Here is a 17,216-nt window from a genome sequence, read left to right on the forward strand (position 1 = left end):
TCCATATTTCAACCTTTCCCTTTGTTCTGTTTGATCTTTTAGGGGATGTCTGGAGGCCCTGGTCCAAGAGGATTTCCAGGTGGCGCAGTAAGCAGCATAGTCTTCTGTTTTCAATTAAATGTCAACATTAACATTTAGGATTTAGCTCTCTAATTATTGCTTTTTACCAAGACCAGCTGTCTGCAGCTGGAAACAGCATTTATAGGAGCTAAGAAAGGGAACAATAAGCTATAAGAGGCAAATTAGCTCAAGAATTTATTTGTGGTTTGTCTATATTAGGAACCTCTTTCACATTACACACAATGTCAGTATATTCTGTCTTGATATAGAGTATTGATTAATGTGGCTTAAAGTGAAAGCTGCGTCTTTTTAATTTTTTAATATTTTTAAGAGATTTAGAGACAAGTTGAAGTGAAAGAGATTTGAGTCAGTTGGATTTAATGAACTGACCTAAAAGTCAGTGACAAAAAGAGAATCACACATGAAATAAACTTAAACCAAATTATGTTCATTGTAAACTCAAGGTAAAATAACAATAATTATGTTAATCAGGTAGGTCAGTAATAAATGCAGCTTATGGATGTAGGGTGTGAGTGTTGCAAACAAAAACACAAAACCTTAATCAGACCAGCTGGTGGAGGCCTGGGAGGAAGAGGGAAAGAGGTTAAAGCCTGCTACACCTGGTTTTAGCATGCATCCTGGGTGATCCTTCATGGATAGCTCTAAGTCTGTCTGTTCACACCTGGCATGAGAATGTTTCTCCATATGCGTCTTGAATGAGCACTTATGATTGGATCTCACTTTCCCACTCTATATGTAAAAATCCTGGACATCATTTGTTTGCAAAGACCAAATGTGCTGTTATTTTTTGTTAATTATACACAAGCTAGGAGACTACTTCTTGGGGGGGGGGGGGGGGGGGGGGGCAGCTGGTGAGAGTTAGCCCATACACAATATTATCTAAAGTTTATTAACGTGTTAACGACAGAGTAGAGCCATTTTAGTGCTGGCGTGAGTTAGTTGAGACTGCTGCTGCTGTCTCAGCTCTTGCTAACCAGACAGACTTTGACTGACCGTTTTCCATGAGAAGGGAAGGTCCTTCAGTGCTGCTATTTAACCCGTGTAAGAGGCGGTACACAAACCGCATCTTTAACCGCCTGGAAAATGTGAGGTCAGGCGCTGGGTGCTACTCTTGTGCCTTTTCTGTAACAGCTTTCAGGAGTGTGGTGGCAGGTTGCATCTGAGGTTGCTAAGCAACCTCAACAAGCACCATATCATAACATATGGACCTGAAATCCTGAGTGCAGAGCTGATCTTCTTCCAGGCACTGTTTGTGTGTAGGCCTGTTGTCCGTGGGACAGATGTAAAGCTCTGGCAGCTCTGCACTAAAATGATCAACTTCTTCTCCATATTTATCACAGACTGATATTTACAGATAAACGGTAAGATATCTGTCAGCTGTGATGAGCTGATCCTAGTCACATGACATGCGGTGCACGCTGCTGCGTTGCAAAAGCTGTTTAAATAGGTGCTCGGGAACGCATGCATCACTCTGGTGTATGAGTGCACCTGACACAAAAAACATGGCGTGTGTGTGGCCCCCAACAGAAAGTTTGCTTATCTAGCAGGGAGTCGGATAAGCAAGGACATCAGCTAAGTAGGCGGTTCTTCAGTGTGGCCCAGGACACATGAGCAGGCCTGGAGTGGCTAACTGGGAGGACCGGGACAATTCCCGGTGGGCTGGTCTGACGTTTGGGCCGCGAGGCCAGTGTTCAGTCATGGCGCTGGGTATCACGTATGCTGCTACATCTGTTCCTGGGCCGCCTCCGCTGGCAGCTCTTTTTTTTTTTTTTTTTTTTTTGGCAGGCGCACCCTGACATGTGTGTGAATGGGGGGCGTTCAGATGTAGCGTCTTTTTCACGCACAAACCCTTAACTTTCAATGTAGACACGCGTCATGCGTGCTCACAGCCCAAAGCGACGCCGTAGCGGCGCACATTCTGTGCGACGCGCTTGTTTTTTCGTCCAGTGCACAGCTCCAAGGACCTGCTTCTCCCTCCGGTGTTGTGTCAGATCCCTGTTCCCCCTCAGGCTGTGTCTCTCCTACTGTTTCCCACGGAGCTCTGCCCCGTTTGAAAGGCGAAGGAAGCCCGTATGTGGAAAGACGTTGCCTCCGACATGTAGAATTAAGCAATATCACATGAGAGGGAGTGATGTTCTACTGTATATCATCACTGCTGTGATTTGGTCATAGGCACAAGGCTGCAGGCCAACATCAGGACCTCTTAATTATAGAAGAGAAACACACATTTCAGGACCACTGACTTGTATCATCAGAACAGACATGTCCTGTGATTTTCAGCCTCCTTTCATATTTAATAGAGGGGTGGACAATACTTGACAGTAATATTCTCAGCTGTCAGGATGTGCCTGCTGTAAAGGGTAAATATAATCATAGAGGGAATGACTGAAAATCACAGGACATGTCTGTTCTGATTATACAAGTCAGCAGTGTAAAGCTCAAGCATGTGGGGGCCTCCTTTCATATTTAATAGAGGGGAGGACCGTATCTAAAAGTACAGCTGTCAAGATGAGCTCTACAAGCAACAGGTAGAGAGAGAGACACATCATAAACAATATTAAAAGTAAAATATAATGTCATGTTTGTCTAGGGCTTCAGAGGACTGGATGGTGACAAAGGAGACACTGGACCCAAAGGAGACAGAGTAAGAGGAAGACACATTGGTGATGAAATATAAAATGAAATTAAATTCAGTTGTTCGTGGTTAAACTGAAAAGCATGGTTGCAGTCTGATGTGTAATTTAAAGCATTTCATATATTAAGCAACTCCTGTAACAAAAGTTGATGAATGAAACCTTGATAACCCTCAAGGTTCCTCGATTCTCAAGAATTAAGATTGTCGTGCTAGGGTAAACTTGGATCACCATTAATGGAAGAGGATGGATATCATTAGAGATGCAAAAATATATTTAAGTAGAATAACCTATCTGTAATTCAACATTTAAAAAGTGCACATAGCCAAGTGGAACCTTTAGAAATTGTTTACTTTTTTGTTTTGTGTATAATGACAGTGAACAAAAGGAGATAGCCAGTGGCCTCTGTCTTACATCAGTGATATTAAGACTGCATGCCCCCCAACCCCCATACAGCATCCTTGTAAGGACTACACATTCTAACCCTCTGCTCCCCTATAGGGCCCACCAGGTGCTGCAGGGATCCACGGTCCTCAGGGAGAGAGGGGTGAACGTGGCACCTCAGGTCTTCTAGGGGTGAGAGGTCAACCTGGGCCCAGAGGAAAACAGGTGCAGCTCAGGATATCATCAGAAATGTCCTGTGTTTTGGTTTAAAACATCCCAACACTGCACTGACACGATTGACACTCGTGTTGCTTTGGCAGAGAAAAATCAGTTTAAGGGTTTCTGTTAGTTTGTCAGTAGAAAATGAACTTCCCAAACTAAATGTCAAAACATGTCCTGAGCCCATGAAATCCATTCTTAAAATAGCTGTGCTATATTTCGTAATTATTTATGGTGACATTTTGATGAGCTATGCCTGTAATTAGTTGTCCTGTTAATTCATAAATTTGGCAGGACAGCAGCACATCTGTGACTAGTTAACTGTATTGTGAAATGTGCTTGAATAGATTCCCATTAATTTAAGATGCACAAAATATTGCATGTTGAGTTAGACAAAAAAATAACTCAAGGACCACTTGCTAGATTCTGTCTGCAACTTTTAGCAACATCTCATGGCCTCAGTCATCCTTGCCATCTGCTCCTCCCTCTGTATCTCTCCATCTACTGATGAGGGTCATGAGATGGAATGAAAGCCTCAGAAGAAATTTAGACATTTGATTTAAGGCTTTATTTTCTTTTACTTTTTTGACAAACTACTATTTCTGAGGTCCAGAGTGAACCTTCAAGCTTAATAGCAGGTCTAATCTTATTCAAAATAATACATATTAAATTTGTGTAACACTTTTCCTGATAGTGGGCCTATAGTGACTGTATGGAATTTAAAACATGTTTGTTGCCTTATTTTTGCTTGTAAATATACTAAGGACCTTTTATACATATATAGAGCATGTTCCATAATTCTAATGAGATCCTCTGTCATGTCTCCTCAGGGTGAAGATGGGGAGGCTGGTAGTGCTGGAGTGGTTGGGAAACAGGGGCCAAAGGTCAGAGGCTTTTATTGCTGCCTGCTAGTAAAACTAATCAACCAGAGCCGAATCTGTCACAACTTAATGTCTACAAACACTTTTGTTGCATTGCATTACACTCAACATTGGCCAAATAACAAAGTCGATATCATGATATCATCTGTATAGGAGATACATTCTTAGGCATAATGAGGCTGTTTTGGGAGTGAGAAAGCCATGCAGAATGAAGCGCTTAGTGCCAGATACAATGGACATAGAAAGTTCAGGCAAATGCAGCATAAACAAAAGATTTTACGCTCTCAGTTTTAAACACAACCGACACATGAGAGTGACAACAAGCTAATATTTTACCATTCATTTGGAGTAATTTTTTTGTTCACCTGATAAATGGAAGTTGGTTGGTCTCTTGCTGGCCAGGTAGTGTTCAGTTGGTTTATCAGAGCTTTTTTACTGAACACTGCCGCCCACTGCTGCCAGTGTTGACGAGAACTCTGAAACTGAATCAAATCAGTAAAGTTGCTCCCCAAAAGATCTGAAAGAAGCTAAAAACTCTGCAGAGCTGAGAGGGACTGCTGAGTTGGGTGATAATTCTCTGTGGGTTCATCATTACATCTGACATCTTACACCTATACTTAGTCATTTGATCCATTTTTAATACAAAATATTGATTAGTGCAGAAGAAAATGTAGGCTGTAAATAACCTTGAAATAGTAGTAAATAAGGTCAGCACAGATAACCTAATCATATTCACAACAATTCTAACTAGATTTTCAAAGTAAATATAAGACTATCCCACTTCGAAATACAGATTGTTGTTGCAGTGCTTTTACAAAATCTTGATTTGCTTTAAAAAGAGGTGAATAATCTTACTATATAATGACGAAAACGCTGTCTGTGGGTGTGTCTGTGTGTCTGTTCCACGTTTTTCTCCTCACTAACTTGGTCAATCCATGTGAAATTTGGCACAGTGGTAGAGGGTCATGGGAGGATGCGAATGAAGCAATATTACATCATTTGGCCAAAGGGGGGCGCTATAGCAACCGATTGAAATTGCAAAATTTGAATGGGCATATTTCATACCCCGTATGTTGTAGAGACATGAAACTTTGCACAGAGATGCCTCTCCTCATGAGGAACAAATTTGCCTCAAGAACCCATAACTTCCAGTTATATAGATTTTCCGCCATTTTGAATTTTTTGAAAAACACTTCAAATCGATCTCTTCCTAGGAAGTTTGACCGATCTGCATGAAACTCGATGAACATAATCTAGGGACCAATATCTAAAGTTCCCTTTTGGCAAAATTTGGAAAACTTACTAAAACTGAGCTTCTATAAGGCAATGAATATTGTGGAGGGCGTGGCTCATCACATAAAGGTGTATAACATCTCAACTTTGTAGGCATATGACCACACATAATCTGAGGGGACTCCTCCATTATTGACCCGATCAAACAAAATGGGTGCGCTACAGAGCTAATTTCTTATCTAGGCCTAACTGCCATATCGATTTTTACTGAACTTGGTAGATATGTAGAACAGGACGCCTCAGGGTGACTGGAGAAATTTAACTCTAATTGGCAACTGGGTGGCGCTATAACAACAGAAAAATGCTTAAAAATGGCTAAAATGCGACCGATAGCTGTGGCTCCCCCTGTGGCCCAATGTTGTTGTTTTTTCTAATTTTTGGTATGACTAAGTCATGGTATGGTATGCTGTACATAATCACGGAAACTGTCAGTGTGTCATTCTGTCAGTCAGTCATTCTGTCTGTCCCCATTTTTCTACTCACTGATGTGGTCAATCTATGTGAAACTGCACATAGGCATTGAGGATTGGCATAGGTAGAAGGTGACAAAGCTACCAATGGGTATGGACTAGTCTTTTATATAATGTAAAGATGAATGTCTGTTTTCATTCATATTCAAGGGCAGCAGAGGCACCCCAGGAAAAAATGGAAAGTTAGGACCCAGAGGACTAAAGGTAATTATTACCTGGACTGTAAATCTAAAAATTAATCAATACCAGATTCTTGCTGTGCAGTTATGTGTTGTTATATAACAGTGTTTGTTTTATTTATTGTCTTTCTGTTTATGTCTATATTTATAGGGTCGCACAGGACTCCAGGGCCCCTTTGGTCTGCCTGGCATGCCGGTAAGAACAAACACAATATGCTAAAAAATGGCATCTGGTTTTTAGTCTGATGGTCCCCTGTTAACACTAAACAATGTTTGTGTATTTGTTTGTGTGGATTCTTGCAGGGTTTTAGAGGCAGAGTTGGGATTGAGGGACCAGAAGGAAAGCCTGGTACACAGGTTCCCATTTTATAACTTTTCATCTCATATGATTCTGTTTTTGTAGATTCCTTTCTGTTTGCCAGCTCCATCAAGCCATCTTAGCATTTTGTTTTTAACATTGAGGTACATTTGTAATGTCATATGTTTTAAATGCAGGGCGCTCCTGGTTCTATTGGCTCTCCTGGCCCTAAAGGAGACAGAGTAAGTTGTTTCTGTTTTTTTTAACTCAGTGGGAAGGGACAGATTTGGATGAGAGGATGGAGATAACCCTAACACTAGCTGCTAGCTTGGTTTGCACAGTTCAGTTACAGCTATGATTAACTGTGATTATGCTAATCTATTTTTTGCTAGAGAAAAACAGACTTTAAACCATCAAAACAAAATGTACTTAACCGAAAAACTGAACATCCAACTCCTCAGAGGGTCATTTAGTACAAACACTGAACAGAAGTTTCTCTACATGACTTAAATGTGACAATTAACTTTCATAAACTGAAAAACAAACTTAAATAGCAACAGGTACGGCTTCACCTATATTCTGTGTATCTGGGTTTACACCATGGTTACATTAATTAACCAATGTTGTTTGCGAGGGAGTGACTTGTCAACAAACAAACATCCACCTGTCACTCAAAGCAGCCACGCCCATAATTACATATAACTTAAGCCTAAATAACATTTAAATGGGTGAGACATAAAAAAATCACCCTCTGTACAGTGTTATAAACTGTGAAATTAACTGTAGAAAATGAAACCATTTTTTCTACCAGGATGTAAACATGTTTATTTCTGCTGTACAGTTGGGCATTTTAACATGGGGGTCTATGGGGATTGTCTCTCTCTTGGAGCCAGCCTCAATTGGACATTAGAGGAACTGCATTTTCTGGCACCTCACCATGTTTCATTTTTCAGTCCTGGAGGTGCATGCTTTGTTGGGATGCAACAATGACCTGCAGTGAAGAGACTAGACTGGAAGGTTTCAAGTTTGGTCCCTGTAATCTCCAGTAATCGTCTCAGTGTACTGTGAAGCTTCTAGTTTAGAATGTGGGCAACAATTTTGTCCATGATGGCAGGTCAGGAAGACCTGGATGCTGCTCTGCAGGGCGCTCGATTTGCATGTGGCTGCCACAAGGGAAGTTGAAGAGGGAGGGGCAGGGACTCGAATCAGATGCAGTTATTAGGCATACAATGCACTATGAATTGACAACTGAAAGCCACAGGCCAAATTTAAAAACTGAAATAGAAAAATTATTAAAAGAAATGAAAAAAAAAAAAAAAAAAAATATATATATATATATATATATATATATATATATATATATATATATATATATATATATGTATATATGTATGTGTATATATATATATATATATATATATATATATATATATGTCTTGCAGAAAGGACACTTACTTATCTAGACAGAGGGCAAAAGGGCAGATGCTTGAGCACCACCTGGGGTCCACAAACCTGAACATTAATGTTGGGCGCAAGAGATGACTTTAACAAAGCTTCTTATTGTTAACTAGAAGGCAAGAACAACATGCTTCATATCTAACACACAGGACCACAATAGGCCCTGTTACCCTCTGATATACTTAACACACTGAGAAATAACAACAATAGCACATCACTTCCTGCGTGATGGCTGTGAAACATGCCAGAGAACATACAGTACCAGACAGCAGTTGTAGGTGTGAGTGTAATGTCCCTGTGTACTAACTTCTCAACACAGTTCAAGGTTACTAATTATCTTCTCTCATGGTCTAGTGGTTAAAGACATACATGCTCATACTCATTGCAAACAGTTATGCATGTTGAAAGAAATCTCAGTAATCTATGCATTATTGTTTAAGTAGCTCTATGGTCTCTATTCACCTGAAGGGGATTCCAGGTGTGGCTGGTGATACAGGGCAGACAGGTTCTCCAGGAGCTCTGGTAGGCCAATACTTCTTCTAAACACCATATTCTCAAACCGGGGAACTAATGTGAAGTTGTTAACATACTAAAAGTAGTCATTTTTGACTTCAACAGGGCCCCTCAGGAAAGCCAGGCCAAGATGGGATCCCTGGACCAGCTGGTCAGAGAGTAAGCAGATCATACTTTTTTTTTTTTTTTTTATGATATTCAGCATTGCATAGGATGTATATGAGGAATATTGTTTTCTTGTGTTGACTCTGTGGCATTTTACTTGAAAGACCACATTAACAAAGAATGAACACAGTAAAGGTTAAATTGAAGTTATTCATGATAAACATGTGAATAATTTATTTCAATATCTCTCTTGAGGGCTTCATGGGGAAACCAGGGTTGATGGGCCCCCAGGGACCAGTGGGAATGTATGTAAGTGACAATAACAAACTGTTAATGTAGCCACTAAGCTGGTTTAATCAGGATGATGATAGATGGCTTTGTTTTTCCCTTTGATTTTAAAGTCTTTTTTTCAAACTGTACTGTGAAAAAGTTTACTCCTTTCTGAATCAACTGAAGTACTTCTGTACTTAGCATTCTAATTTGAGCCAAGTTTTTTGTTCATGTAAAAAATAATTACTTTTTTTTTATTTGTAATTGGCAAATTGTAACAAAGAAACTGATGCCTAAAATTTTCCATGGCTTTGATTTTTGAATTTGAAATGTGTGAACTACTTTAGTAAATGGTCTAAAATTACATATGACTGAAAACTTAAAGCCTTAACTTCTCCCCAGGGTTACTCTGGATCAGTGGGTCTGACTGGGAGACCAGGCCACATGGGGCAAAGAGTAAGGCGTGATCCCTGATCTACATTTTTCAAGTGTAATGACTTAATACGAAGGCTTGAGTCTTGATACAGAAGTTAAATCATATCTTACACACTACAATAATCATCATACTGTAGTAACACACTTAGTGTAAGTCGTGTTATATAGGCTAAAAAACAAACCTCACTTTTACTGATTGGAATACTTTGCACATCAGGCTTAGACCATTAGAAACCCCAAACTAAATTGAATTTAGTATTTTTTTCAGATTGCTGCTTAACTGGAAAATTCAGTTATTAGAATTCTAAACTGGCCAAGCTCTCAGCCAGGCAGCAATAAAGTTTATGTCCAAAGTATTATGTTGGTTTTTGTCATTCTAAAATATAATTGCAGTATTTTCTGTTGACTGCAGGGAGATGCTGGTGTCAGAGGGCCTCCTGGCATCCAAGGACAGACTGGACCTCCAGTAAGTGTGTTTGGTGAAATGTGATGCATTTGGATTTTTTATCCAGATGATGCCCACACAAATAAACACGCATGCCCCATTTCTGCAAACCACAGATATGTTTTGGTTGTATGTTATTATGCAGCAGGTACATAAACTTTATGCTTAACAAGGCTGTGGTTAACATTCTGTTAGGTTTAGGCACAAAAAGCACTTTGTTATGGTTAGGAAAAGATCATATTTTGGCTTTAAAAAATGCTTATGGTAGCACTATCCTGGCAGGAAATCAATGATCTCTTGTGAAAAAAAATCCAACCACATTTTTTGGTGGAAGCAGTAATGGGTCACTAAAAAACACCCAGTTTGGTGGCTAAAAATCCGCAGGATGGTGCTGTGATGCAGGCTTGCAGGAGTCTCGCCAAGGTGACATACCATCCACCTCACAATGACAAAGTCATCTCATGTACTATGTCACTTTAGAAACATTGATGTGATAAATATGAAATGTACAAATTTAACGATTCTGTGGTTTGTAGAAACGTACAATGCGAACATTTCCTTCTGGTGACTGGGGTGTTATCAAAACATTGTCTTCTCAGGGTCTGCAGGGCCCTCCTGGTGGTAGAGGGACACAGGGACCACAGGTAAGAACATGTAAACCCTAGAAATGTACTGATGAGACATCATCAACCAACTTAATGTGGGAGGATAACCTGACGTCATTGTTTTTTTCATCTCTTCCCTTCAGGGCCGTCAAGGAGAGCTGGGGCCCAAAGGTGTCCAGGGACTGCCAGTGAGTAGGTCTTACAAAAACATAGGGTTGTTACAGGCTCAGTATATCAGTTAGGCAGCATGGTGAGATGCTTTCTTTTCTCTCTGCTTCAAACATTTTGGTGTCATTCTATCTTCTCAGTGTAGCTGGCACACTTCCAGAAGCTGTCAACATAGCTGCAAGAAAAAAAAAATTGAATACTAACTAATAATTGGAAAAAGCAGAAATCTAATCACAGTGGGTCCTTTGGCAACGACATAATGCCACACACCCCCTGTACTCCTTAAAGGGATAGTGCACCCAAAAATGAAAATTCAGCCATTATCTACTCACCCTCATGCCGAGGGAGGCTCAGTTGAAGTTTTAGAGTCCTCACATCACTTGCGGAGATCCTAGGGGGGAGTGGGTAGCAGCACAGCACACACCTAATGGCTGACGGCGCCCCAGATTCAAACGTCCAAAAACACATAATTGAAACCACAAAATATCTCCATACTGCTCGTCCATAGTGATCCAAGTGTCCTGAAGCCCCGACATAAAAAGTTGTTTGGAAAAACGTCATTTGAACTTTTTAGCCTCTTGCGCGAGACTGTGAGACATGGGCACCGCCTTCATGTGTGTTCACGTGCTTTCGCTGGTCTCGCGCACACGAGAGCGTGGTCCACAGAGAGACAGTTCAGGATCTTTTCCATAATGTTGTCACACACTCAAAATAACAGTCTGAGCCTGTCAGTGGCAAAAGCAAGCACTTTTAGTGGACACACATTGACAGTGCACTACTGCCCATTAACGTTACATTGCAGCTGATTTTGTCGCTGCTACTGCTGTCTCTCAATACTCGATCAATTTCTAAAAAAAATGTCTCTGTTACTCATTTAGACACAAACACATGGGAAAATAGGGTCCAGATTAAAAAAAAAGTTTCCCTTTAACAATTAAACTCATAAAATGAGGCAATCTCAATGCTCAAGGCAGATCCTACAACTTCTGGTGTAGGATCTGCCCTCTGCTGAAAACAGATATTTTAGTGAAATGGAGACATAAATAGAGATACAGACAGTAGATTTGTGTTACACCCCTAGTTCATTCATTTTCTTTAAGGCAAAGTGGGAGCATCAAAATATTCAATCCCAGCATTTAACTGAAAAGTTACACCTGAAATTTGTTCAACATCACATCTTGATGATTTACAGTACATTAGTGCACTCTGAGATTTTTGGTAAATCTCACTTCTTGTGATCAGCTCCAGTTTAGTTCTTACATTTATGCTCTAAATGGTTTCAGGGCCCTCCAGGCCAGCCAGGACCAAAAGGCAGTATGGGGAGCCAGGGTCCTCCAGGGAGTCAGGGGCCTCCAGGACCACTGGGGTCAGCTGGACCTAGAGGGTTTCCAGTGAGTGGGTACTTTTTGCCATTCTCTTCATTTCATATTGAGATAAAAGTCAATGATGCAGCCCTAGAAAAAGCAAGTATACTAATCATATTGTAATGCAGTGTATTTTCTTTTCTGTTTTTTTGATCAGGGCCCACCAGGTGTGATTGGACTGATGGGTCAGGCTGGAGAGAAAGGAGATCAGGTAACTGACTTTAGCGTAGTTCTAAAAGATTGAAGACATTGGCCAACAGTAGTAGCTAACTGTAGTTTCAAACTGTGAAATGAGTCCAAGCCTAAAGAGAACCATTTAAGCAATTGAAGTCAGTTTAAGGCATATTATTTTTTGTTTTTATTTAAATTGTTTTTTGTTTTTGTTTTGTTTTGTTTTTAGGGAGCAGTGGGTCCTGCTGGTGATATTGGTGCTCCAGGTCTGGGTGGGCAGCAGGTCAGTTAGCTCACTGATCACACTGCAGCAGTCAGAGTACTATATAATGCATGCAGACAGATATTAAGTGTTATATACTCATTCCAAAATATTGCAATACATTTCCACTATGTTACTGATAAGTATGATTATGCATGTCGTGTTAGGGTCCTCATGGGCCTGCTGGTGAAGAAGGGATTCCTGGAACAAAAGGTGACCAGGTCTGTGACATTATTACGGAGCTGATTTTTTTTTTATTATATCAAACACACACATATTATATCATTACGCATTCATGATATAAATGTTGTATTAAAGACTACCTTAATATAAAGCTGAAAAGCAGTGTTTTACTGTCATCTTTAACTGAAAGTCTGACATGTGCTGCACCTGATTGGACAATGAATTGTATGGTTGTAATTGTGTTAGGGGTCTCATCTGTGGTCCCATACAATGGAATGCTATTTCAGTCAATATAAAATAACTAAATAAGTACATAAATAAATCTGCCTTTGAAATAAATAATTATGGTGATGAAATCCTGAAATAAATACATGAGGCAATAAGCATATAAATACATGTAAAAAAAATTGACACATAAATGAAAATTAATAAATCATTTTTTATCATTATTATTATTTTTAAAAGGACTATTTCAAAGAACTGCTTTTATTCATTTCAAGGGGTTTTTACTTCATAAGGAGACTGTACAAAGCAGGAAATCAGGCAACATTCAGCAATACATTCAGCAATGGATTAAATAACTCAGACAATCACAACAGACAATGTCCAGCAACTGTCAAACACTGTATTATCCTGAACAGGGAGCTCCGGGCCCCCAGGGACAACTGGGACTCAAGGGACCAAATGGAAAGCCAGGACCTCAGGGCTCCCACGGGCTGCAGGGTGAGCCTGGGCAGAGGGGCAAAGAGGTTAGATGTATTGTCATTCTATGCAACAATTTCATCTAAGGCTATAATTAACGATTATATAGTATAGTTATAGACATAGTCATCAATTAATCTGCTGATTATTTTCTGGTCATAATACATTGGAGAGAGTGAAAATGGTCATCACAACATCCTACAGCCAGGTGTGACTTCATCAAATATCTTGTTTGGACCAAAACCCAGAAATATTCAGTCTAAGATAATGCAAGACCAAGATAAGTACCAAATTCTCACATTTGAGCACATGAAACTAAAAAAAAATGGCAGTGATTTAAACAATTAATTGACTGTCTGCTATTTAATTTTTTGTTGATCAATAGAATAATTGTTGCAGCTCTAATCTTTTTAGCTGCTGTTTCTTGTGGACTGCTCCTGATCTTTTTTGTCATTTGGTTTCTGTTGGTAGGGAGAAGTTGGAGAGCCTGGAGTTCCTGGGGATCCAGGTGCTAAAGGAGCAAAGGTCATTCCCATTTCAATATTGTATCGTTAGCTACTGTGGTATTTTAGACAAAGACAGGTTATGACTAACTGGATGTGCACATTGATTTATACATTTAAACAACCTCCAAGTATTACAAGCAGCCTATGTACTGTTAAATATGTATGTAAATATCCCCCTGCCCCATGGAAGTTTTCATGTCTTAGTGCTTTACAATATCAAATGAAAGTAAATTAATGTGACTTTGATCAACAAAAAAAGACCCTGTAACATCAAAGTGAAAACATAATGCTTTTACAATTTATTACAAATATTAAATTTTAAAATACTTGTTTGCTTTGTGCTGATCTTTTTTTTATTTATTTATTTGTCCCCAATTTATTGCAGCCGATTCATTAAAATAATGCACGCATCAGCCCCAATACTGATCCTTAGGATCAGCTCGGAATATCTTTAGATATCTTATTATACATTAGTACCCTTCCTCTTTAATACAAGTCTCATAATTAGTTAAATCACTGTATTCAAGGGGTTTTATTTGATTGTACGTAGGTCCAAATTCCAAGGGGGTGAATACCTTTTATAGTCATTGAACTGCTCAAGTCAATAAAACATGATGTGTTTTTCACAGGGAGATAAGGGAAATCGTGGCCTCTTCGGATCAGAGGGCCTTCCAGGAGTCCTAGGCACACAAGGACGAAGAGGGTCAAAAGGAGAAAAGGGTTATGCTGGCTTAATGGTAAATAAGTCTTAATAACTTTTTAACCATCAGACCACCTGCCTATATCATCATCTGTGTATCTACTGTACAGTGCCTCTCCTCATCACATGTACTTTTATTTTAAGGGTCAAGGGGGGCTGATGGGGAAGATTGGACCATTAGGTTTATTAGGACTACAGGTAAGTTACCCTCTGCCCTCAAGAAAGTAGATATACTTTCTGTTAACACCACACTGTCTGATCATGGCTTGTAAGCTGCAGTGTAAATTTGTTATCTCTGCCTGGCTTAAGCCTCGAGGGGATCATGCATTTGGTTGTGTGTGTGTGTGTGTGTGTGTGTGTGTGTGTGTGTGTGTGTGTGTGTGTGTGAGTGAGTGAGTGTGTGTGTGTATCTTTCTTTCCGCAGCTATTTTAGCAAACTACCAGACCAATCTTCCTAATATTTTGTGTGCACATTTATGAATGTATATTCAAGAATCTTTCTTGGTTGTGGTGATTCACAATTGTTGAAAAACCTGTATGATTGACTGATTATTACAGTAGTACCATAGAGCAAAGGGCATTCCTTGAAATCATTCTGACTAAAAACAAGAAGCCTTTCCTAGTGCTTCCCTTTTCCACCAATGTGGAACCAGTTCCATTACGGTTCCTGCACGTAATTTCAAACTGTTGAGAGCATTTCGACCAAAAATAATTAGTTTGGAACCTGAAGAGTTGGTCCAGGTGCAACCAACAAATAGCAGATTTTCCTCAACCTGAATTGTGAACCATGATGACAGCAGTGGGCGTGTCATATTGTGTGGGTTAGAAATAGAGGATGGAGAAGTCAAGTGAGAAATAACTGGAAAAATACCCTTTGCAGTGGTCTCATTTATAGTGGTTTCATGCTTGTTTTGGGGTAAAAACAAATATCTGTAATAACAGAACAAAAGCTTTTATCAATGTCATCTGCAATTTTACCATTACTGTTTATTTCTGTTGTGCATTGTGCAGTGTTCTCCGTTAATGACATATCCTTAATTACAAAGGTTCCACACAAAACTGGTGGAAACAGAGGCTGGTTTGCTAGATACAGCACCAAAGTTCCAAGAATCCTGAACAGAACCGGTTCAAGAACCAGTGCCAATTTGGTGGAAAAGGGGTAAAAGTACACTTTTGCTTTTTCTGGCGTTCACCTGCTGAAGCTCAGTCTGACAGCTGCTGTCAGTCAAACACTGTCATGGCCCTCAAGTCTGCTGAGAGGAAAAGGAACGTTCCTGATTTTTTATTAAAGACCTTTTTTCCTTCGATAATCCAAGAATTATTACATTTTAAAAACACGTTGACGGTATTTTTGACTATAAAGAGGATGACTAAATGTTGTTTTTTAACCTTTATTTTACCTTTATTTTATTTTCAGTTGGACTTCAAATATCAGTGGCCGTTAACTGATAACTGCTGTGAATTTGCATCTTTTTCAGGGTTTTCCAGGTATTTTTGGGATTCCAGGATCTGACGGGCCACCAGGACAGAAGGTACACAGCATGTTCTGTAAAGCTCTATCAGAAAAAAGCTCTGTCAAAAAAAATAAAAAATAAAAAAATAAAAAGACTGATGTTGTGTTGAACTGTATTGACTGTGTTTTAAAGGATAGGTTTGGACTTTTTAAAGTTTGCCCTAATACAATACTCATATGCCAAAACTACATAGAGAGAATATACTGTAGGCTGCTTCATTCCTCCTCTTCATATTGGCTATGAAGCCAGCCATTCCTTATCAGACTTCACTGGAAGAGATGCTGGACAAGATACAGTCCTCATTTTGACCAAAAATATATTCCAATGCTAATAATAGGCTTCAACAGTCTGAGTTAGCCAAATCAAGTGTGTATCTTTGTCCTGGCAGTATTGTGTAAGTTTTTTCTTAGCAAGTAACCTACATGCAACTGCCAGGAAGTGTCCCTCCCCCACGGCTCAGCAAGGAAACATTGTCAGTGGAAATACATAGAGGGATATGTTTTTTTTAACTGAAAAGACCAATTTTAATAGAAAGAGTCCTTTGACTTGACAAATCTGACTTAAAGCCATGGTTTATGTGCAGTATCACGATAAGTTAGCAAATGTCATAAAGTTTACTTTTCAAAGAAACCGAACCACTGTCAGAAATTAAAGACATGTATGAAAGGTGTGTGATGATATGCAGTCACTTTTTGATAAGCTGAACTTTTCTGTCTATAGGGGGACAAAGGTCCTGCTGGTTTGACTGGGGAGCCGGGAACTCGAGGCCCAAAGGTACAGAACTCAGCTTCCTGACAGTCACAGTCTGTAATGTGAAGCAACAGTCCATCTATCAGTGTTACTACTTTTGATTCCCCAAACACTGTACTTTGTCTAACTGCAGGGGGTGGCAGGAAGCCCAGGTGTGAAAGGTGACATGGGAAAGCCTGGACTAGTGGTGAGTGCAGTCCACAGTACAGTATGACAAACCATTATAGTGTTGCTAAAGACAGATGCCCCAGAAACATTTTTACTTTGACTTCACATTTTCCGATATGTTATGACCCTGTGGAGGTTTTTGTGTAGGCAGCACTAAATGGAAACTAAGGGAGAGTATTATGAAACATAAAGTTGGCAATGAGGAATATTTCACATTTCACATTCACACTGTAAAACAACACAACAATAACCCTGATTATCTCAAAGCAGTTCGCATTGAGATCATCCTTAAGTCTAAGGCCACCAAAGTTTTTATTCCCAGCTAAAAACGACAAGTGCTTCTCAACTGGGAGTGCTTGAGAGCACTTTGGAGGCGCACTGTTTTTTTCAGCTTAGACAGTGGTTGAGTCGTGTTGTTATGATTCTGAATATCTCCAGTAGTAAAATGTTGGTGCAAGG

At 39.6% G+C, this 17,216-nt stretch overlaps 1 protein-coding gene across 1 annotated transcript in view; it reads left to right on the top strand.

Moving 5' to 3' along the window:
* The window catches only part of LOC117252206 (uncharacterized), a 90,614-nt gene that overhangs the window by 52,372 nt on the left and 21,026 nt on the right, over positions 1-17,216 (top strand). The window contains exons 22-47 of the mRNA XM_033618929.2: positions 43-87; positions 2,672-2,725; positions 3,216-3,323; positions 4,148-4,201; positions 6,112-6,165; positions 6,292-6,336; positions 6,444-6,497; positions 6,636-6,680; positions 8,365-8,418; positions 8,515-8,568; positions 8,770-8,823; positions 9,187-9,240; positions 9,632-9,685; positions 10,264-10,308; positions 10,413-10,457; positions 11,721-11,828; positions 11,959-12,012; positions 12,202-12,255; positions 12,402-12,455; positions 13,059-13,166; positions 13,591-13,644; positions 14,255-14,362; positions 14,470-14,523; positions 15,804-15,857; positions 16,560-16,613; positions 16,723-16,776. Coding sequence (XP_033474820.2) covers positions 43-87; positions 2,672-2,725; positions 3,216-3,323; positions 4,148-4,201; positions 6,112-6,165; positions 6,292-6,336; positions 6,444-6,497; positions 6,636-6,680; positions 8,365-8,418; positions 8,515-8,568; positions 8,770-8,823; positions 9,187-9,240; positions 9,632-9,685; positions 10,264-10,308; positions 10,413-10,457; positions 11,721-11,828; positions 11,959-12,012; positions 12,202-12,255; positions 12,402-12,455; positions 13,059-13,166; positions 13,591-13,644; positions 14,255-14,362; positions 14,470-14,523; positions 15,804-15,857; positions 16,560-16,613; positions 16,723-16,776 — 1,575 coding nt within the window. The remainder of the gene's footprint in view (positions 1-42; positions 88-2,671; positions 2,726-3,215; positions 3,324-4,147; positions 4,202-6,111; positions 6,166-6,291; positions 6,337-6,443; positions 6,498-6,635; positions 6,681-8,364; positions 8,419-8,514; positions 8,569-8,769; positions 8,824-9,186; positions 9,241-9,631; positions 9,686-10,263; positions 10,309-10,412; positions 10,458-11,720; positions 11,829-11,958; positions 12,013-12,201; positions 12,256-12,401; positions 12,456-13,058; positions 13,167-13,590; positions 13,645-14,254; positions 14,363-14,469; positions 14,524-15,803; positions 15,858-16,559; positions 16,614-16,722; positions 16,777-17,216) is intronic.

This window comes from Epinephelus lanceolatus, chromosome 9 (genome assembly GCF_041903045.1).
Source record: "Epinephelus lanceolatus isolate andai-2023 chromosome 9, ASM4190304v1, whole genome shotgun sequence".
NCBI classification, from domain to species: Eukaryota; Metazoa; Chordata; class Actinopteri; order Perciformes; family Serranidae; genus Epinephelus; species Epinephelus lanceolatus.